General features: G+C 48.9%; 1 protein-coding gene and 1 long non-coding RNA gene across 5 annotated transcripts in view; one reads left to right on the top strand and one right to left on the bottom strand.

Annotated features, from left to right (window-relative positions):
- CEP72 (centrosomal protein 72) overlaps positions 1 to 10,851 on the bottom strand; it is a 30,979-nt gene extending 20,128 nt beyond the window's left edge. The window contains exons 1-4 of the mRNA XM_032415344.1: positions 10,770 to 10,851; positions 5,354 to 5,481; positions 4,238 to 4,430; positions 2,649 to 2,757 (exon numbers count right to left, since the gene is read on the bottom strand). Coding sequence (XP_032271235.1) covers positions 2,649 to 2,757; positions 4,238 to 4,430; positions 5,354 to 5,481; positions 10,770 to 10,851 — 512 coding nt within the window. The remainder of the gene's footprint in view (positions 1 to 2,648; positions 2,758 to 4,237; positions 4,431 to 5,353; positions 5,482 to 10,769) is intronic.
- Positions 10,852 to 10,993: 142 nt separating this feature from the next.
- Positions 10,994 to 18,999, top strand: LOC116639244. 4 transcript variants are annotated; one of them, XR_004300782.1, is made up of 7 exons: positions 10,994 to 11,169; positions 12,401 to 12,614; positions 13,803 to 13,948; positions 14,031 to 14,165; positions 15,810 to 15,870; positions 17,603 to 17,725; positions 18,027 to 18,999. It is a non-coding gene; the product is annotated as an uncharacterized LOC116639244 (long non-coding RNA). The 4 variants fall into 4 exon arrangements; XR_004300783.1 differs by having other exon boundaries at positions 12,413 to 13,948; XR_004300781.1 differs by having other exon boundaries at positions 12,401 to 13,948; positions 14,069 to 14,165.
- The last annotated feature ends 4,245 nt before the right edge of the window (positions 19,000 to 23,244 follow it).

Genomic DNA, 23,244 nt, shown 5'->3' with positions numbered 1-23,244 from the left:
TTTGACAAAATCCAACATCTATTCATGATAACAATGATCAGCAAACTAGGAATAGAGGGGAACTCCTCAACTAGAACATCTATGAAAACCTGTAGCTAACATCCCACTTAGTGGTGGGAAACTAGCCGCTTCCTTGCTAAGATCAGGACAAGGCTGATCTTGTGTCCTCTCTCATTCCTTCTTCTAAACATCATACTGGAAGTCCCAGCTAATTCAATAAGACAAGAAAAGGAAATAAAAGGTATACAGACTGGGAAGGAAGAAATAAAGTTGTCTTTGTCACAGATACATGATTATCTATGTAGAAAATCCCCAAGAATCAACCAAAGACAAGACAAAAAAAAAAAAAAAAAAAAAAAAACCTCCTGCAAAATAAGGCTGCAAAATACAAGGAGTTTTGAGTCGCATTGTGTCCCCCCCAAAAGATATGAAGTCCCAACACCCTGTACCTCAGAACATGACCTTATTTGGAAATGGGGTCTTCACAGAGGTAATCAAGTTAATATTAGATTAGGCTGGGCCCCTAATCCAACCTGACTGCTATTTTTCTGGGAAACTGGGATACAGAAACAAGCATGCAAAAGGAGAGATTCTGTGAAAAGACACGGGGAGAAAGAAGAGCCACGTGAAGACAGAGCACTGGTGAGATACACCTGCAAGCCAAGAACACCAAAGATCTCCAGCAAACCACCAGAAGAGTCATGGAATGGATTCTCCCTCACAGCCTCCACAAATAACAACTCCCCAACATCTTGATTTCAGACTTCTACCCTTAACAACTGTGAGACAACAAATTTCTGTTATTTTAAGCCACCCAGTCTGTGGTACTTTGTTACATCAGCTCTAGGAAACGAATACACAAGGTTAATATACAAAAGTCAACCTCTTCCTACATACCAATAATGTATGGCATTTGAAATGAAATAGGACAGTACCCTTTACACTAGCATCCAAAAAATGACATATTAGGTATAATCGAACAACACATGTACAAGATCTGTTTGAGGAAAAGTACAAACCTCTGATAAGTGAAATCAAAGAAGAACTAAATAAATGGACAGATATTCTATGCTCACAGAGACGAAGACTCAATATTGTCAAGGTGTCAGTTCTTCCCAACTCGATCTGTAAGATTCGTTGCAATCCCAGTCAAGATCCCAGCAAGGTATTTTACAGATATCAACAAACTGATAGTTTATATAGAGAGGCAAAAGACCCAGAATAGCCAACAAAATATTGAAGAAGAACAAAGTCAGAGGTCTGACACTACCTGACTCATAATCTCACATGGAGGAAGGGGCTAGGAAACTCTGTGGGGTTTGTCTTTCTAAGAGCCACCAAGCCCATTCATGAGGCTCCACCTTTATGACTTAATCACCTCCCAGAGGCCCCACCTCCTAACACCATCACCCAGGGAGTTAGGATTCAACATATGAATTTGGGGGGCCACAAACATCCAGACCATTGCACAGGATACTGGGAATAGCTGTCTACACAGTAATTAAACTAGTTTGAAATGGGGAAGTAAGGGGAAGGGGAGCTAAAGGGGATCTGAGGGAACAGGAGACCCCAAGGATTTGGAATTGATCCTGAGATATCAGAACAGAAACTGGCAAAGTATGGCCAAAGGTCAAATCTAGCCCACTGCCTATTTTTGTAAATAAAGTTTTATTGGAACACGGTCATTTGTTTAAGTATTACCTATGGTTGCTTTCACGCTACAAAGGCAGAGTTCAAAAGTTGAGAAAGAGATCATATGGTCCACAGAACCAAAAATATTCACTCTCCAGCCCTTTTCAAAAAAGAATTGGTCAATCCCTACATTCGAGGAATTTAAAGATGAGCTAAGGCATATAATGCAACAAGAAAACCAGTAAAGGCTTCAGATAAAACAAAATGGTGTACAAAAATATATAGTCCTAGCACAGTACAAGCAATGTAAACGTTGCTATTTAAAATCAACCTGCAAACCTTGAATACACTTTATGGTTTCAGAACACATTTAAATACTATCAACCTTCACAGCGCACAGTTAAACATAACAATGCAGCTGACGAGAGCTGGGAGGTAGCATGGAAGTGGGATACAGGCAGGCAAAAGACCCCACTGCCACAGCCCAATTACATAGGCAGCACCGGCCACAGGACACTGAGCAGAGAACACAGGAAGGATCATATTCCACGGACTGTCCTACTGGGGTCGGGGAGGAAGGGCCTGTGGCAGCAGTCAGCTACTGCTGAAAGTGCTCACACCCACTAAAGGTGATGTTTGTCTTGTCTGGAGATGAGGAAGGAACTCAAACAGAACCTGAAGACAGGGACAACTACAGAAGTGAGGGGGCTGCCTCTGAGGACTGGGCTGAGGAGGAGATAAGGGGCTGTGATTTCTCATCACAAGCCTCTCACGCTATTTGATTTTACATGTGTTACTTTAATAAACATTTTAATATTAAAAAATAACTATGGAGAACATGGACAACAGGGGGAGAGCGCCCACTGGCATCCGAGCATCCCTTCTCCTCTTCTGCACGGCTCCCCTCCAAGTGGCCATCAGCACACAGAGAAGTGTGTATCTTTTAGGTAAACCTTCTGTCAACAGGCAAGTCTGAACAGCTCCTCTCAATGTTCAAAGACCACTTCTGCTCATACTTTCCGACTCTGAAAACAGCTGGGAAGCTCTGCTTTGAGGAGAGTGATTCCTCTGATGCAAAATGCAGCCGGGATGCTTTCCGCTCGCTCTCTCTCACAGGACGGTCATCTAGGGAGAAAATGCCAGAGAAATTAGCAAATGCCATCATGAAACAGGTGACAGGCCCCCAATGACCAAGCCCCACAGGGGCACCTCCTAGCACCCCTGAAGCATATCACCTTCCCCATGGGAATGAAAGTGCCCCCATCACCCACCCTGCAGCCAACTGCACATGACCAGGACTGCCACCACTTTTCAGGGACCTTCTATCCCCCAGGACTGGCACTGCCACAGGAGTCCCCCATAAGCACAGGGCAGACCCAGGAAAGGGATGCTGGGCCATGGTGGCTACACTTGGTTTCCCAGAGATGCCAAGTATGGACTGCAAGAGGGCTGGCCGGGTCACAGAAAGCTACTCTTCAGATACTACTTTGGGGCACCCTGCTGCCCCTGGGAAAAGAAATACACATGCAATTCACACACGGGCACTTCCTTCTCAGCACTGCCCTCTTTTAATGCACATTCTGGGCACCCCATGAGGTTCTTGAACCACACTGAGCAAATCTGAGATGTCTCTGTGGATAAGAACCCTGAACATGCTAAAGAGAGGATGTCATGGCCGTGTGTTTGGGCCTAGGGTTTGCACCCTCAGATCTGAAGTTTCAACTGTCCCCACATGTGTGCCTGGGGCCCCAGAAGGCCTGTAATCAGTTCTCACTCCTGGGTCTTCCCTCAGAATATCTGAGGGTTAAGATGGTTCTCAACATCAAAAGTCAATGCTTTGGAGGCACCTGGGTGGCTCAGCTGGTTAAGTGTCTGCCTTCGGCTCAGGTCATCATCCTGGGGTAGTGGGATAAAGCCCCGCATTGGGCTCTCCGCTCAGCAGGGAGCCTGCTTCTCCCTCTCCCTCTGCTCCTCTTTCTTATGTCCCTTCTCCACACTATAAGATTCTGAATCTAAAACTTTTATAATAAAGGGAAAGTAATGATTTAAGACTGAAGATGGCAAAATTTTCCCATATGGACTATAATGCTTCTGAAAAAGAGCCCAATTCAAGTGTTGGGCTTAAACAGTCAAGTAAGAACACCAGTCCTTACCCCTCCTAAATATCTAAAATTAAACACTGAAATTCTAAGTAGGCTTGAAACTAATCAGTGTAGCAATGGGGGTTGGTCACTGATACCCACAGCCCACCCCTATCCCCAGGCCCAGGCAGGTGGGGCCCAGCAGAGCAGCCAGGCTTCCCAGAGCCTACGGTTCACCAGTGCAGAGTGGGGAGGGGGCATGCGAGGTAAGCCAGCACATACTCGTGCAGCAAGGTGTCCAAGCCAATCAGCTAGAAAGTGGAGGGCCAGAAAGTGACAGAGCAGCCTGGCCCATACCTGTGCTCGTGGCCTTCCTCGGCAGTTGTCTATGGCCAGAGCTCCCTGCCCTCCTCCCCAGCAGTCTCCTCCTATGAGACACAGGGATTCAACCAGAGGAGTAGAGAGCACAAAACACCAACTAGTGCTCCTGTGAGCAAGGATGTGAGCACAGCTGTGGTGCTTACCCAGCTGCCTGAGCTTCGGGAGCATGTGCACAACAAAAAGGCGGTAATCAGATTCATTCTTCACCACAGGGTTCAGCCGGAAGTCCACATCCGTGAGTTCCGTCAAGGAGTGGAGCCGAAGCACTTCTGCTAAGGAGGAGATGCTGTTGTAGTAGAGATTGAGACTTTCCAGTGCGGTCAGGTACTGAATGCCCTGTCAACAGGACCAAAGGCAGGATTAGTTCACACCTCTACAAACAGTGAAACGGGCCATCAATACGAACGAACACCAACTTCACAAATGCACTTGCACCAGCCACAGGAAGAGCACAAGGATAGATGTTCTAGGTAGGAGGCTCCGTGTCTCGCACACATGCGATGGCCGTGCAGGTGTGAAATGTCATGTTTGCAGCAGTCCTAACATCACTGAGGACAGCCCGTATCTACCGAGTTCTCACCATTTCATTCAGTCTGCACACAACCCGACAGAGCAGAGCTGTTACTGCTCCCCGTACAGAGGCCGAGAGGTCAGCCGGCACTGGGTGGAGGTTGGACTGAGACTTGCAGGGGACTCTGAGCAGGCTCCCAGGCCCGTGTCAGGGGCTCTCTCAATAAAGGGAGGCAGGAACCTCTTCTCCATGAAGTCATGAGCAGCGTTTACACAACCTTCCCAGCTGCCATCACCTGGGTGATTTCTTCCTTGCTTACCAGGACCAAGCGCCCGCCACGTCAGGAGCGCTGCAGGAAGCCCTGCACTCGTGGCTCTGCTACTCAAGGGTTTGAGGCCACCAGGAGTCAGACTACAAACAGATGTGAAGTACAGAATGTGGATGAAGAAAGACACAGCTGAGACAGGGATGGACAGCGACCAGCACACACACTAGTCTTCGGGGCCTTATTTCAGTTCTCTTAAAGATATAACCATCTTCATCAGAGACAGGACTTTTGGTTGTCAAAGTAGTTTAAAGATGTAATGAGATGCGCAAGAAAAACAATACAACACTTGTAACCAGGGTCAAGTGTACAGCCTACATGTAAGCATAGGTATAAAACAGATGGCATTTTTTACTATAAATGTACTTCCCATTGCCACTGATAGCAATAAATTTTCTTTTAAGAAACAAACTTAAAACTTACCTCTAGGCTCACCAAGGAGTTGCGTGAGAGGTCTAAAGATTTTAGACCTGTTAAATTCATCAAAGAAGTTCCCAGGTGAGTAATCTTTTCTTGGTAAGTTCCAGGAATAGATAATGACTGAAGTTCAGCTAAGAATAGAAAATTATGAGACTTCAACCTTACTTTTTACTGGAAATAAAGTATTGTAATAAAAGTGAGCTGTAGCAACCTCAGAATCTGAAAAACTCACAAAAATAATGCAACTCATTCAAAGTTTGAATAGTGGCATTAAAGAAGAATTGCATTTAAGGTTTCATGTCTGTTTACCTCCAAAATGTCTCCGAGCCCTTGCCCTGCTCCCCACCTCCTCTGCTTCTCCCCTCAAACCCTCTCCCACCAGGAATACCCTCCTCTCTGGGCTCTTACTTTGACTCCTGGCTGCTCAACTCCATCGCCTGCAGAGCCTCCACTCAGGGATCACAACTGTAAGCCCACTGGCTAGCTAACCTGCCTAGTCCATGCCAGTTACACTCGAGGGCACAGTCATCCTCCATGTACCACATGCCACTGTGTGGCATACTCAACAATGGGCCATTAAGTAAATGTTGCTACAAAATTAAGTTTCTGTAACCAAAAAAACAGTTTGGGTATGGGCACACCAATACTTTCCCAGGAATATTTATGTTTTAAAACACATCTCAATTAAATTTAAAATTGGTTTGTGGGCCTCCAGTTCCAGACAAGACAGAATAGACCCATTTTACCCTACTCCTACTCCTGTATTATGCCTAACTCCCTGGAAAACAAGGTATGAAACAAGCACCAGACAACTCTGAAGGGTGGGGAACGGGAGGCCAACTGTCTAAGGACCTCAAAAAAAACCGTCAAGCAGAGAGGGCCCTGCGTTGGTCTCAGGGCTGTCTATTTTGCCTTCCATACAGCCCAACCTGAGTGCCAACGAAGCTGGCAACCCAGAACCACCAGTGGACTCTAACACAGAAGGGTAAGCCTGTGGGCCATGGTAGAAGGACTGGGACCTGGGCGCCTTGCAGCACAGGCTCCTGACATCAGCCCCACACCAGCTCAACACCCAGTAAAAACAATGCACCATACACCTGCCTTGCACCATGGACGGCACTGAGACTGCGTGAGCGGACCCTGACTCCTACCCCGCCGGGCTGCCAGGAGGTGGCCCACACACATCTACAGATTGTGTGTGTGACAGGAGGCTGGCCACCACCTCAGCAATGAGGCAGCACCCACTCAGTGCCAATACTGTGTAATGAGATTTAAATAAGAAATAGCCTCTTGATATCCAAAATGTCTATGACACAACAAAAAATGACCAAAAACTGAAAAAAAATCTCAATTTGAATGAGGATAAACAATGAACAGACACCAACACGGAGATGACAGAAGTCAGAATTACTTAACAAGAATTTTAAAGCAATAGTTCAATGAACAATTATCAACACTCTTGAAACAAATGATAAATAGAAAGTCTTGGCCAAAAAACAGAAGACATAAAGAAGAAACAAACAGGAATTTCAGAAATGTAAAATGCAATAACTGAATCAAAAATACCCCCACAGAAGCTGCTCAGTAACAGAATGGAGATGACAGAAGAAAAAATTCAGAGTAAATGCAAAAACATATTGATCAAAACTGTCCTATTTGAGCAGGAGAGAGAAAACAGACTTAAAAAAAATAAAGAGCAGAGCCTCAAGGGTCCATGGAAAAAGATCTAACATTCCTGTCACGGGTCCCAACGCAGTTCCAATTAGAGTTCCAAGAAGAGAAAGACAGTATGACTAAGAAGAAAAACTTTTAACAATTAAAGAAATAATGGCTGAAAGCTTATCAAATTTGGCAAAAGACATACAGCTACATATTCAAGAAGTTGAGAAAACCCCAAACAGGATAAAGACAAAAAAAAAATGCCATGCCCAGATACATCAGAAATAAACTTCTAAAACCTAACAACAGTGAAAGAATCTTAAAAAGACGTTACCCAGGGAGAAAAAACAACTCATAGGGCAGGGGATTACCCTTCAGAACCAAGGAGGCCTGAAGGAGGAGCACCACATTTCCCAAGTGCTGAAAGAAAAGAACTTTCAACCCAGAACTCTGTATCCACCAAAAACAGTCTTAGGGACTGAGGTGAAATAAGATATTTTCAAATGAAGAAACACCGAGAGAATGTTTCAGCAGCACACCTGCCCTAAGGTAACTGCTACAGAAAACCCTTCAAACATAAAGGAAGGATAAAAGAAGAAAACCTGGAGCATCAGAAATGAAGAAAGAATAATGAAACAGGTAAACATGTAGGTAAAAATGTTTCCTCCTGAGTTATTTAAAATTTTGGATGACTGTAAAAGAAAAAAAATGATTAATGTGGTTCTCAAGGTATGCAGAGAAAATATTTAAGACAACTAAATTATAAAGGATAAAAAAACAAAGGAAACATTGGTTATAAGGTTTCTACATTTTGCTTGAAGGGGTAAAACGTCCACACAAGTAGACTGTTTTAAATTATATAAATACACTGTAATTTATGAAGCAACACTAAAAACACTATACAAAGAGATATGCTCAAAAATAGATAACTCAAAATGGAACACCAAGAAAATACCCAAACCACAGGAAGGCAGGAAATGGGAAACAAAAGAAGAAAAAGATAATGAATAGAAAACAAATAATACAATGGCATGCTTCAGCTCTCCCATATTAACAATTACATTTAATGTAAATGGTATAAATACACTATAAAAAACAGAGATTGGCAGAGTAAATAAAAATGAACCAACTACACACTGTCTACCTCATTTTAAATACAATGATATGGGTTAAGTTTAGATTAAATAGTAAATAGATGGGGAAAGATGTGCCCTGAAAACATGAATCAAAAGAAAGCTGGAGTAGCTACACTAGCAGATGTCTCAAAAAAGAAAATTACCAGGGACAAAGAGGAACACCACATGTTACAAGGGTCACTCCAAATCCTAAATATATATGCACAGCTTCAAACAGCACAGCTTCAAAATATATGAAGTAGTGAGAAGAGAAACAAATTCAGGATTCGGGTTAGGGTCAACAGTCCCCTCCCAGTAATTAATACAATCGCTAGACAGAAAATCAACAAGGATACAGAAGAACTGAACATCGTTATCAGTCAATAGGATCTAACTGATACTTACATAAAACTCCAGGCAACAACAGAGTACACATTCTTTTTAATTGCACCTGGAACATTCACCAATACAGACCAGATCTTAAACCAAAAACAAACCTCAACAAATTTAAAAGAACTAAAACCATACAGAGTATGGACTCTGACCATAACAGAATCACACTAGAATCAGTAACAAGAAAAAAAAGAAAAAAGAAAATCTCCAAACACACAATGAGAAAACACACTCCCAAGTAATCCATAGGTCAAAGAGGAAGTCTCAAGGAAAAATCTAAAAAGACATTGAACTTAATGAAAATATAAAAAAATTTGTGAGTGCAGCTAAAGTTGTGCTTAGAGGAAAATTTATGGCACTAAATATAATAGAAAATTAAAAAGTCTCAAATCAATAATCTAAACTCTCACCTCAAGAATCTACAAAAGAAGCACCTGGGTGGCTCAGTCCGTTGAGCATCAGACTCTTGGTTTCGGCTCAGGTCATGATCTCAGGATGGCGGGATCGAGCCCCAAGTCAGGCTCCGCACTGGGCATGTAGCCTGCTTAAGATTCTTTCTGGTCCCCCTCCCTGCCTCTCTCTGTGTGTGTGTCTCTCTCTCTCCCTCTCCACCCCTCCCTCTCTCTCAAAAAAAAAAAAAAAAAAACTACAAAAGAAGAGTAAAATAAATGCAAAGTGAGCAGAAAGAAGAAAATATTAAAGAACATAATCAATAAAATTTGAATCTAAGAACACAATGGAGAAAACCCCATTAAACCAAAAGGTGACTCACTGAAAAAATTAGTAACAGTTCACAAAGCTCTACCAAGTCTAAAAAAGACAAAAATGACCAATACTGAGAATGGAAGAAGGGTATCTGGACGACCCCAGGACATGACCGGGCTAATAAGGGAGTACCATAAACAACTCTGTACACATACATTCAACAACTTACATGCAAAGAATCCATTTTACAAACCCCAACCATAACTCACTCATCCAAGAAGAAACTGACATTAAGAATAGTCTTAGATAAACTAAATTTGTAATTTAAAAGCTTCAAATACAGAACTTTCCAGGCCCATATGGTTTCAGTGAAAATTCCATCAAGGAAGAATCAGCCCCAATTCCACACAACCTCTTCTAGAAAACGGAAGAGGAAACACTTCCCAACTTATTTCAGGGACTCAGCTTTACCCTGATGCCAAAACCAGAGAAAAACAGGACAAAAAGAAAACTAGCGACCAATATCCTCCATGAACAAATTCCCCAGCACAGAAAGAGCAGAGTCCAGAGGAACTGTACAACAGGAGGGGAGGGCCCGCTTTGCCAGGAATGAAGGCTGCTGGGTCAAGATTCTTTTTAAAAAGCCAACCTAGGGGCGCCTGGGTGGCTCAGTCGTTAAGCGTCTGCCTTCGGCTCAGGTCATGATCCCAGGGTCCTGGGATTGAGCCCCGCATCGGGCTCCCTGCTCCGTGGGAAGCCTGCTTCTCCCTCTCCCCCCCCCCCCTGCTTGTGTTCCCTCTCCCGCGTGGCTCCCCCTTTTAAAAAAATAAATAATCTTAAAAAAAAAAAAAAGCCAGCCTATACCACCTTATTTAGGGGTAAAAGAAAACCATGTGGGTCATCTGGGAGGCTAAGCCAGTTCAGTGCAGGGTTCTCGACTTCTGCTCAGGTCATGATCGCAATTAGGGCACACACCCCCAACGGCTCAGTGAGCACACCCCCTCTCCCTCTGCCTCTCCCCCACTAAAGCTCTCTCAAATAAATAAAAAAATCTTTAAAAAATTTTTTTGTTTAAAGAAAACCATTGACCCACTCGGCCCGCCCCAGCGCCCCACCACGACTAGGAGCCCCCGCCCCCCCTCGCGACCCCGGCCCCACTCCGGGCCCCGCCCCCGCGTCCCCCCACCACTAGGGCCCCTGTCCCCGCCCCCCTCGGGCCCCCTGCCCGCCCCCCCGCGACCCCGGCCCTACTCAGACCTCCTGTCCCCCGCCCCCCTCGGGCCCCCTGCCAGCCCCCCCGCGACCCCGGCCCTACTCAGACCTCCTGTCCCCCCGTCCCCGGCCCCACTCGGGTACCCTGCCCCCACGCGGCCCCCCCACCACTCGGGCCCCGGACCCCGCCCCGCGTCCCCCCCTTCCTTTCCCCCCCGCCTTCGACGGTTCGGGAAGAGCGCGGTCAGGATAGCGCGCCCCTGGTCCGAACCCGTCTGTGGACGCCGCGGCGGGAAGCTCGCACCCTCAGCCGGCCCGCCGCCACCGCCGCGCACCCAGATTCTGGTGAGGCGCCAGGCCGCTCTTCTCCCGGATCTTCTCCTCACACAGCACCAGCCGCGGGCCCGCAGGCGCCATACTTTCAAACGACACGCACCTGCGCCTGCGCCTGCGTAGAGGGGCCGCGGCAGAGCCGCGAGGGGCGGGGCCCGGGGCCAAGGGGCGGGGCCCGGGGCCGGTGGGCGGGGCCCGGGGCCCGGTGGGCGGGGCGGGTCGAAGCCCGCGCCTGCCTCCGTGCTGGCCCTCCCCGCTCAGGCGGTCTCCTGCCCTCGGCGGGAACGGTACCCTCCTCGGGAAAGCCCGGCAGCCCATGGGGTCCCTGCCCCACCCGGGGTCACTCGGAGGCGGCCAGTGACGTCTGGGGTCCGAGCTTGTGGCTCGTCCGGTGACCGAGAGGTTAGTGGCATGTCCGTCCCTCTAGAACCTTTATGGAGCATTGTGAGGAGCACTTGAGATCTGCAGGGTTCAGGGAAGACCCTGTTCCATGTCCGAATGTGCCCCAACCAGCCAGAACCGTGGAGTCACCCCCTGTCTCCCCCATCTCCTGGTGTCTGGGGACGCCCCTGCTACCCCTCACCCCAGATGTGACCAGCCTGTTGGCAAAGTCACCTGGCATGTCGCTGTCTGGGTGGTAGCATAGGGGGTGTAGGGGCGGAGGTATGGGGGTTTAGGGGAAGCAAGTATGGAGGGGGTGTGTAGGGACAGGAGGCATGCATAGGGGGTTAGAGGCAGGAGGTGGGGGGATATGGGGGTGCACACAGCATGACGGGGTGCGGGGTACCCCGTGTCCTCTAAGCAGTGTGGAGCTTCAAACCTGGCCTCCCTGGGCCCTTGTGCTGCTGAGTCATTTATCAAGACTGGCAGACATGCTTTAAGATTGTCCCTGCTTGTGTTTCCCTTTCTACGGATTCAGGCACGTCTCAGGCCCCACGCCTGGTCACCGCACCAGGTCTGCTGAGTGGAAGTTTGTGCAGGCCAGAGACTTAGAAATTGAACAAATAGCCTGGCTTCAGAAGCAAACAAAGGCAAACAAAAGGCTTCTGTTGGCCCCCACCAGAGGGAGGTAGCTGGTAGGCACAGCCCACCCTGCAAACACCCCCTGCTTCCTCCTGCGCCGGTGGTCATTTCGGGGGGGGGGGGGGGGGGGGGGGGGGACGGGGAAGCTCTGCACTTGTCCTGTGGGACAGCGCCACACAGAGTCAGTGTTTATGTTGCAATGGAAGTACCAATAAAACCTCAAAAATCGTGTTTTCTGCTTCCTAACGTATTGCATATTCATTGCAGAAAAGATGCAAAATACCAGAGAACAAAGGCTAAATATTCCACCACACTGAGATGACCAATGTTAACATTTTAACATGTTTCCCTCAAGTGTGTTTTCCAAGCCTGTATATATTTAACGATAATGAGATTGTGCTGACCACTCTCATACAGATACATATGTAGTTTTTACTCGGTATGAACTCTTTATGTCACTAAATATTCTTCAACATCATTTATTAAACATCATTGTTAATGGTCACATTAGATCATGAATTAAGCCCAGGTTTATTTGACCCATCTTCTGGAAACCTTCCACCTGCCTTCACTTGTTCATGGCGATAAATCTGGGGGCTATTATCTTAAGTTCCTTTTGAAGTGCTTTGGAGGAGCCCGGAGCGGCCACCGTGCAACCACTGAGCAGGAAGCGCGCCGTGAAGGGGAGCAGGGATCAGGGCAGGGCCTCAGCCCCTGGCTCAGGTGGCCCCCCCCCCCCCCCCCCGACGGGACAGCCTGAAGCTCCATGGCATGCTCTCCTGGGTCCTGCCACACCTGACTGCATCGGACTGGGTCTTCGACAGGTATGTGAGACCCACTGAGGGAGCACACCCCGTCCCAGCTCAGCACCTGCCCATCCAGATGGCCCCAGGGTACTGCCTTTCAACCCTGGGGGTGCCTTCATCCAGCTCCTCATGTGGTCCCAACCACCCAGGGAGCTTAAAACCTGGAGAGGCGCTTGTGGCTAGGGCAGGAGGCTGCATGGAGAAGCTTTGGGGGAACCCAGGTGGCCATGCACTGGACACAGCGGTAGAGGGCCCCCTGTGCACCGAGCTCCCCACTGCATGCAGCCCTCCACAGCTTTCTAGAACATTCCAGAGAAGCTTCCAGGCCTCTCAGCCTCAATCCCCAAACTGTTCACAGCAACCGCAGGGTCATTCATCCCTAGAGACGAGGCCAGAGAAGGAGACAGAGTAAACTTAGGATGGGCCCATGTCTAGTGGGCTGGGCAACTTGAGGGGTCCTATAGGGTGCTGGTGACCGTAGACGTCTGGACTTTTCCTAAACTATCATGGTCCTTGCCAGGGAAGGGGCGGGGACCTAAGAAGACCTACAATGTGCTCAAAAGGAAAATAGGGCATTTTCCCATTTTTCCTGAGAGGGGAGCTCACCCCAGCCCTGGGAACCGGAGTGGCTGAGGGGTGTTCACTGTGTGCTCCTGGGGTGTTCTATAAGCTATTATGGGGTGTCCCCTCTCCATCCTGTGATGTGAGCCAGCGCCACGTAACTTCACTGGCGAGGAAACAGACGGCGTGACCAACTGGGTGCAGTGTGACTGGAAATCAAAGCCAGACTAGAGCCCAGGCTCAGCACGCATGCTTCTGCACCAGGCCCACCACACGCAGGGGCTCTTGTGGGAGGAAGATGAGCCCACGTGCCAGTCTCTGCCAAGTCCACGACAGCTCACCCCCACGCTCGCACGTGTGCAAATGCATGCTCACAGTCACACACCCTCCCACACACAGCCTTCCCCAGCTGGGTTGGGGACCCCCCCCCCCCGGTGAAGCGGATGCCCCACAAGCACACCTCATTCAAAGACTTTGCAGAGCAGGCCTGCAGGCTCCTGTTGTTCCAGGTGCTTGTTTAGGGCCCCGTTAGGACAGAGGGAGGGAGGGGCACGCAGCCCGGTGGGGCAGGGCCCTCCGCACCTCCCGCCAGCTCTTCCTCCTGGAGAAGCACCTGGTGGAGGGCCACCGCTGGTGCATCCTCAGCGGGGAACCAAGAGCCCGAGCCCGGGGCAGCTTCCAGCAGCAGGAGCGGCACTGCCATGTGCGGGTCGTCGGCACACCCACTAGCCACTACGGTGCCCTCGGTGTGAAAGGAGATGGGGCCTGAGGCCCGTCTGCACTGCTTTAAGGTAAACAGTCGTGGTTGTCAGGGGTGATTTTGGGGGGCTCATGGGAGCATCCTAACCTCGTCCCTGGCAAATGTTCACACAGAGAGTGGGGTGGTGCTGTGTCTTCTCCATCCGCTGCAGTGTAGCCGGCGGTGTGGACGAGGAGGTGGGGGTTCTCCAGGCAGGCTAGCGGGTCAGCCAGGAGCAAGTCCCGCTGTGTGGACTCCGCGTGTCTTTGGTAAGCGCTCACTGCATGTGATTCTGCCCCTCATTTCTGGGAGGGTGAGATTTCAGAATGGATGGGGCCAGGCCTCTGCTGGCGGGATCTGCAGCTCTAGGGGACGTCTCCTAGGGGCGCGGGGTCCTGGTCCCTGTGGCAGGAGTCCCCGATGGCACTCAGCCTGGGGACTGCCCCTCATGGGTTATCAGTACAGTGGGTATCTCCAGACCCTGGGGCCAGGACCAGCGTCTGTACGAAAGGTAAAGGAAGCCAGAAGGGGTAAGGGGCCCACCCTGGGGAGCGTGGGGGCAGGGCTTCGTTTCACCCGTGAGTGTGTGAGTGTCGGTGAACACTTTATCTAGTTCAGGTGTCAGATAAGATGCAAGGCCGAAGGAAACCCAACCAGAATCCCTGAGGCCGGGCGAGCTCAGCATCGCTGGTCAGCAATCAAACCTCTGTCCTGACGCTCGGCTGCAGCTCAGCTCCCACGAGTCTGGGCAGGATTCGTTCCTGTCCGTGTCCAGCTGGAGACCCCTGCTTCCACTCCCCACCCACGGAGCCCAGGGAGCATCCCCCAGCCCAGGCATCTCCGTCCATGGGGTGGGCGCCCCGTGTCCCTGAGCCAGCCCTGCACCGGTCAAGGCTGCAGCCGTGGAGAGAGGACAAGGGGCCTCCGTTTCCTGCAGTTCCCAACACCTAAAAACCAAGATTTCTCAGGAAGAGGGGCACTTCCAGTTCCTTGGGGAAGTAGGCCTACGTGCAGGGCAGGAGTGTGGGGGCAAAGCAGCAGTCACCCCATAGGGAAGGCCCGCCAACCCCTGAGGCCTCTGAGCCATGACCCTCACCCGGAGGTCAGGGGCCCTACCCCCCATCTGGGACAGCCAGGTCCACTCCCAGCATGCTGCACCCCGTAACCACCGTGCCTTTTTCTTGCCGCACCCCAGCATCTTCCAAGTGGGAGCTGCCCCTGTGCCCAGCCCCTGCCTCCCCTCCCACTACCTACTCACCTGCTTAACCACCAGGAAGACACGCAGGGCCGAGTGAGGGACAGACCTCAGGTGTAACCCTGCCTCCATCGGGTCTGGGGACCTGCAGCCTGCTCCCTGCCCCGAGGCTCTAGTGAGCACGGGGCTCAGGGTCCCTTTGGACCAGGCGGAGTGTTGGCCACACAGAGCAGCCCCCCCATCCTGGTCCTTTGCCCAGGAGCCGAGGTCAGCAGGCCCTAACTGCTCCAGAGAGTGGCCCCCCAGCCTGCACTGGCCCCGCAGATCCCTGCATCACCCTGCCCACTGCAGGGCGCAGTTCCCTGTTGAGTTCAGAGCCATCACACGGCAGAGCTTGGCAAGCACAAGGAGAAAGGTCAGGTGCTGCCACCTTTTGTGGCTCGTGGATCACGTCCGCTGTGGCGTGGGCAGCATGGAGAACAGGAACACTGGTGTGAGAGACAGGCGTTCTTGCTGAGCAGGGCTGGGGGCAGGGACTGTCTCCCTTGCTGAGCAGCCAGCCAGCCAGCCTGTGAACCAGCAGGTGCCGTGGCAGGCCCACGAGCTTGTGTGGCCAGGGCAAGCTGCTCTCTGAACCCCAGATTTCCCCAGCTCTAAAATAATCAGCAGGGTTTTGAGTGGTTCCCTGCCTCTTCAATTTTGCCTATTTCCATCACAGATGACAGAGAGGCTCTCTTCACCTCTTACAGCTTTGGCGGGACCCTTCCGGCTGCCGAGAAGTAAGCATGAGGCTGTGGTGGCATTTTGGGGTAAAGTTTTGATTTTTCTGGAAAAAAGAGTAAATGTGGGTGGCACATGCCATGTTCCCTTCTCCTTGCCTTGAACACAGTTGTGATGCCTGGAGTTGGCAGAAGTTATTTTGGGACAATGAGGAGGGAAAATGGCATTGCGGGGATGTCCGGCCTGGGCTCTAGCCTCCTGGCTAAGGAGAAACCTGGTGCACAGTGACTTGCTGCCGCCCAGTGCACGCCCACCCGGTGCCACAGAGGACCCGCGTGGGGCGCACGCTGTGCCGCTGGGAGCACGGGAGTGCGCAGTCAGGAATGCCGCCCGGTGCTCCCTTCCTGCCTGGGGGAGGGACGGGGTCCCAGGGGAGGGGCGGAGGGGGTGTGGAGGTGGGCATTGCCAGCAGAGGAGTGGGGAGTGGGAAGACCTCCTGAGTCCCAAGGCTCAGCCAGAGAGGAAGGGCCTGATGGCTGGGCAGGCCCTCCCTCTGCCGGTGGGTCCAGCGCGGGTCGAGCGCAGGTCCAGCCTGGCCACATCCGGGCAGTTTGTGTAGATGATGGAGCAGATGAGGGTGAAGTACAAACAGAAACCTGGAGCTTGATTGACTGGTTTCCCAGCTACAAAATGAGGGAGATTCCGACAGCCAGGCCTCCTGCCCTTCCTCATGCATAGTAATCAATAGTAAAGGTAAACATCAAGGACAAAGCCTACACTTACTGTGAGAGGTACTGTTCAGAAAATACAACAGAAGTGCAAGGCCTTGCCTTCAGAAAGCTTACCGTTTACCTCATAGTGTGCACCTGAAAGGGCTATTTGGGGGAAAACTTTTATGGAACTAGAAGTACTCCTCTCTCCCTGCCCCCGACGAAATCCATGTAACATCCCTGGAACCTCAACGCCTTCTATGGCAAATGATGAGATTAATTTAAGGCTCTTGAGAGGAATTTCTCCTGGATTATCCGGGGGGCCCTAAATGCAATCACACAAAAGACAGAAGAGAAGACACACAGAGAGACCCACACCCACACTCTCTGGACCCCACATGATGAGGGAGGCAGAGGTCGGAGGGACGCCTGGAGCCCCAGCAGCTGGGAGAGGCAGGAAGGACCCTCCCAGCGCCTCCAGAGGGGCTCAGCCCTGCCAGTGACTTGCCCTCAGACTTCAGGCCCAGAGCGTGAGAGATGTGTGTTGTTTTAAGCCACTTAGTGGGTGCTGATCCTTCACAGCGGCCACAGGAAACTCAGACACACATTCCAAACTCAGTAGCAAGTCGAAACACAAAACGACCTTAGAAATCACCTGTATCAGTCCCCTCATATGCAGAAAATTCATGTTCACAGACATGAAATATTTACCCAGGTTCCCCAGAGGGCCAGTTGTCTTTACTTTCGAGGACACTGCTCTGCGGGGCTCTTGTCCAGGCGAGTTGCTAAGACGCTTCCCCAGGGTGCTGCATCCTCTCGCACGTCAGGAGAGCCTGGGCAGGATGGGGACACCACACACTCAGACGGGCGTCCCGGGACACGGGGCAGCAGGACCAACCTTGGGACGGGGCAGTGCCATGCTCAGAAGAGGGCCTCATCCACATCGCTGGGAAGCAGGCCCTGGCGGGGGCCAGATTCCACAGTGCTGAGCCACGTCAGGCGGTTGTATGTGTTGTCTTGGTCAGTAGCCACGAGGATCCCACAGGGCAGAAGAGCCCACTCTCCCACACCCATTTTACAGGTGAATGAACCGAGTCTCAAAGCAGCCGTGAAACTTGCCAAGATCCACACCCATTTCTGCCTCCAGACCTCAGCTCTTCGCTGCTAATGGAGACTACCTCCCAAAGAGACACAAGTCTGCAAGGTACAGAGAGACCCCTGGAGGGCAGCGAGGGTCCTGTTGGAGCCGCCTCACTCCAGGGGTGTCCACCTTCCTCAGGACCCCCGGGGAAAAGGCTGAGTCGTCTCCCATGGCTTATACACTGTTTTCTGTACTCATTTAACCTCCAAAAACCAGTTTCAGAACTCAATCCCTGTAAAGATTTTTTCAAAGGTCCCTTTTCAGTCTCAAGAAGCAGGAAGCAATATGCTTTTAAAAACCAATTAGGCACACATTTTTGCTCATTAAATAAATATTTTTACTTTGGACCCAATTGATTTTTCAGATGCACAGAACAATGAGGTTGAGTCACCTGTTTGCAGCTCTGGAGCCCCTTTCCTCCCTGGAACTTTGAAGTCCCCGTGAGGCTGCTACACCTGGCCCGTGGGTGGGGCCTGGCCCCGTCCCACAGAGACACACCTGAATTCTCGCCCATTTCTCGGTTGTTTGGAAATTGGCTTGTGATCTGCTAGCACAAGCCTCTTCTTGGAACACCAAGGACAGCTGTGCAGCACGACGTGCCCTGCCGGGGAAAGTGCCCAACGGTGAAATGAGTGGACAGGAGCCCCAGGAAAGGTCTGCCCTGGAACCCTTCCTGGCAGTTCGAGCCTGTTCCAGCCAGCCCGGACTCACCTCGCTTCGCGACACCTCTCTTTATTTCATGGCTGCTGGGACCCATGGAAGAGAGGTGAGCGAGGCCAAGACTTCCTTCTGTGGAAGAAGCCTTCGTTCACCCATTCGACAGATGTTTGTTGAGTGCCTCCTTACTCCACGTCCTGTTCTAGGTGCTGGGCATCAGCAATGCTGCAGTATGCCGCAAGGTGGACCTCGCTATGGAAACAAGAGAGGGGAACAGGATGGGAACATGGGTGCTGGGCACGTTGCGGTTTTCAGTACGCCCAGAATAGACTTGATCCAGAAGGCAGTGTTTGTGCAAAGACCCATCCACACCAGGGTTAGCTCTGCAGAACAGGGTCCAAGCATAGGGAAGAGCTGGGTGAGGTCCTGGTGCAGGGGCTCCAGGGTCCGTTGGGTGGCACGTGGGCCAGCCAGACGGGGCCGGTGCATGCAGTCTCTCCCTCACGGCCCTGGCCCCTGCTGACCAGCATGAGCACCTCCTGGAACCAAAGCACCAGATGGAATTCATCCTTATCCTTTCTACCACTGACGTCTTACCTGGAATTATTCTTCTGCTGACCTCCATTAAATCCACTTCCCCACTTAATCTTCTGGTGCATTTGGTCTTTCTTCATTTTTGTGTGGACCCACAGGATACCAAACCAATGGTGGGTTTTACACAAGAATGTATTTAATTTAGTTTTCTTAAATAAATGTCACATCAGTTATTTTTTTTTTTAAGAATTTTATTTTTTATTATTTTGTTTAAGATTTTTTATTTATTTATTTGAGAGAGAGAGAATGAGAGACAGAGAGCATGAGAGGGAGGAGGGTCAGAGGGAGAAGCAGACTCCCTGCTGAGCAGGGAGCCCGATGCGGGGCTCGATCCTGGGACTCCAGGATCATGACCTGAGCCGAAGGCAGTCGCTTAACCAACTGAGCCACCCAGGCGCCCCTCATATAAGTTATTTAAATAGTCAACTGGTAAGTTTAATACCCTTGCATAGAAATAACTGTAGGTATTGGAAGAATAAATAAAGATTTGAGTCGAACCCCAATATGTAAGCAGACAGTTTAGTAGCTCTCAACTTAGTTGTTTGCACATTCATAGGTTGATCCATTATCTTTGTTAATATTAATTGGATCCAACTGGTTCACTTTCTAATTCTTGAAGTAAAATTGGAACTGGTTCATGGGGTAATTTCTAACCTACATTGAAGGGTGTGTGTCATTAAATTCAGTTAGCACATCAGAAGACCATGCTAGAAAACAGATGAAACCACAGTCTAATATTTCAAAAGGAGCCAAAAAGAAACAAAATGGTAGAAGCTATGAAAGAACAACACAGTTTAGAATCAGAACAATGAGAAGGGAAGGCATGCAGAAGATGAATATTTGGGAAGTCAGATGACTGAACTCAGGAAAGAATTTAAAATATCCTTCCACTTTAGAGAACCTGACAAGGAAGAAGCACAAACAGGAGAAGTCACAGCAGATGCTTCCTTCGGAGACATGATTGAAAATGTGGGAAAGGAAGTGGTAGAACAGCGGGGCAAGCAGGACCTCGCACGCACCTGACCCTGTGCACACCCGACCACACGCACACCTGTCCCTGGTGGAGCCGCCACACAGCGGGGCCAGCACGACCTCAAGCACACCCAGCCTCGTGCACACCCGACCCGTGCACACCTGACCCGTGCACACCCGACCTTGCGCACACCCGTCCCTGATGGAGCCGCCACACATCAGGGCCAGCAGGACCTCGCGCACACCCAACCCCGCGCACACCCGACCCTGGCAGAGCCGCGGCAGCTCGACCAGCGAGCCAAAGCACAAAGTGCACTTCCAGAAGACTCTCCTGGAGAAGAGACTTCACTTGAAGGTCCACATTGAAAGAGGACATCAAGCACTGGAAACACAACCCAGAGTGACTGGCACTGAGGCATTTAACAAAACTGGTGAACTTTACAGAAAAAGAGAAATGATTTGGTCATAAGACAAAAAGACCAAGTCACTTTTAAAGGAAATAAAATCAGAGCATCCTCTTTTTTTTTGCCAGAAGATAGTGGAGTGACATATTTAAGATAATCAAGGAAAGAGCATTATAGGCCAGGGACTTTCTATCCTGCCAAACTGAACTAAAGTGTTAACAGAAGGGCTGCAGGTCCACACCAAACCCCTCAGAACTCAGGGACTCCCTGCAGGTGGTCAGCCAATGTTGCCTTAAGGGCAAGATGTAACTATCTTAAGCTCTATGGGTCAAGAGGCACATTGAAGATATTATAAAATGCTTACTTAACTATTTAAAATATAAAAACTGGGGACACCTGGGTGGCTCAGTTGGTTAAGTGTCTGCCTTTGGCTCAGGTCATGATCCCGGGGTCCTGGGATCGAGCCCCTCATCAGGCTCCCTGCTCAGCGAGGAGTCTGCTTCTCTCCCTCTGTCCCTCCCCCCACTTGTGTTCTCTTTCACTCTGTCAAAAATAAATGAATAAAATCTTTAAAAAAAAAAGTATAGGATGAGCTGTTAGTTGCCAATATTAGCAACATTTCTGAAACTTTTAAGTTATACTCTTTCCTTTTTACATACATACCATAAAGTTTACTTTTTTCCTAATAAAAAGAAACGATCAGGACACAAAACAGTTTCATCACTCCAGAAACTTCCTTTGGGCTTCCCTTGTGGGGTCAAACCCGTCTGCCACCCCAAACTCCTCTGTCTCTAAAGTTCTGTCTTTCGTGAAATGTCACATACAACGAACCTTTCTGGACTGGCCCCTTTCGCTCAGCGGCTGTGCGGTGTCTTTGGCTTCATCCCAGTTTTTACCCGTATGGATAGTTAGTTCCTTTTCTTACTCAGTAGTATCCCATTGTGTGGATGTGCAACTTTGTCCATTCACCTGTTGAGAGATACTCAGTTGTTTCCATTTTTGGGTGATTATAAATAAAGCTGTTATAAATAGTTGCATATAGATTTTCCTTGAGATAAGTTTTCATTTCTCTAGGGTAAATGTCTAGGGACTGGATTGCTGAATCATATGGTAAGTGAATGTTTACCTTTCAAAGAAACCCACTTTTCCGAAGTAGCTGCACCATCTTTCTGTTCCCACAACAATGGAAGAGAGTTCCAGATGCTCAGCACTCTCACCTGAGCTTGATATTGTCCAGCGTTTCCTTTTCTTCCCTCCCTTTCTTTTCTTTTTTCTGTTGTGCTATTCTGATGGACACAGAGAGAAACCACATTGTGTTGTTCATTTACATTGCCCTTGACTAACAATGTTGTGCAACTTTGTGTGTGATTATTTGCCGTCCAAAATTCTCTAGTGAGGTATCTGTTCAAATCTTTTGCTTTTGTTTATTAGGTGTTTGGGAGTTCTTTATATATTCCAGATACAAATCCTTTGTCAGATGCCTGGCTCACAGATATTTCCCTTTAGCCTGTATCTTGTCTTTTCACCCTCTTAATAGTGTATTTTGCAAAGCAAAAGGTTTGATTCTCATGAAGTCCAATTTATCCATTTTCTCTTTGATGATGTGTGCTTTTGGTGTCATGTCTAAGAATTCAATTTCTAACCCAAAGTAAAAAATGTTTTCTCCTTTGTTTTCTTCTAAAACTTTTATAGTTTTATATTTTGCATTTAGATTCGTGATCCATTTTGAGTTAATTTTTCTTGATCAGTGCAAATGTGTGTATCAATGTTTATCTTCTTACATGTGGATGTCCAGTTGTTTCAACACCATTTGTTGAAAAGATGATCCCTCCTCCACTGAATTCCCTTTGCATCCACTGTAAAAAACAATGGGCCATATTTGTGTGGGTCTGTTTCTTGAACCTCTATTTCTTCCCAGTGATTTATGTGTCTGTCTTTTTGTCGATACCACACTGTCTTTATTACCTTCACAGTAAGTCTTAAAATCAGATAATGTGAGTCTTCCAAACTTGCTTTTCTTTTTCAAAATGATTTAGATCTAGTCCTTTGTCTTTCCATATAAGTTTTAGGACATGCTCCTTTTTATCTATTAAAAAACCCTTTCTGTGATTTTTATTGGAATTGCATTATACCTATAGATCAATTTGGGGGATAATTGACCTTTTTACTGTGTTAAGTCTTCCAATCAATGAGCATGTTATAGCTCTTCATTTGTTTAAGTCTTTGTTGATTGCTTTCATCAGCATATTGTATTTTCAGCATAAAGATCCTGTTCATGTTTTGTTAAGTGTATATGTATTTCATTTTCTGTGGAGCAGTTGTGGATGGCACTGAGTTGTAAATCTTGGTCTCCACATGCCCACTGTTAGTGTACAAAAGTGTGATTTCCGAGTGTTGATCTTGTATTCTGTGACCTTGCTGAATTTGTTTACTAGCTCTGGGTGTCTTGTTTTGTTTTGTAAATTCCTTGGGTTTTCTACCCAAACAGTTGTAACATTTGCAAATAGAGATGGTCTTATTCCTTCCTTCCCCATCTGTATGCCTTTATGTCTTATCTTGCTTTTGCACACTAGCTAGGACTTCCAGCATGATGTTAGAAAGGAGTGGGAAGGGCACCTGGGTGGCTCAGTTGGTTAATCAACTGCCTTTGGCTCAGGTCATGATCCTGGAGTCCTAGGATCGAGTCCCACATCGGGCTCCCTGCTCAGCGGGGAGTCTGCTTCTCCCTTTGACCCTTCCCCCTCTCATGTGCTCTCTGTCTTTCTCTCAAATAAATAAAATCTTTAAAAAAAAAAAAAAAGAAAGAAAGGAGTGGGGAAAGCAGAGTCCTCTTCTTACTCCAGATCTTAGGGAGGAAATGTTCAGTTCTTTGCCATTAAGTATGACGATTAAAGACCTAGCTATATAGGTCTTTGAATAGATGTCCTTTATCAAACTAAGGAAGTTCCCTTCTTC

This window comes from Phoca vitulina, unplaced genomic scaffold (genome assembly GCF_004348235.1).
Source record: "Phoca vitulina isolate PV1807 unplaced genomic scaffold, GSC_HSeal_1.0 scaffold17, whole genome shotgun sequence".
In the NCBI taxonomy this organism is placed as follows: domain Eukaryota; kingdom Metazoa; phylum Chordata; class Mammalia; order Carnivora; family Phocidae; genus Phoca; species Phoca vitulina.
The sequence above is the reverse complement of the archived record's forward strand: the minus strand, read 5'-3'. Positions and strand labels throughout refer to the sequence as shown.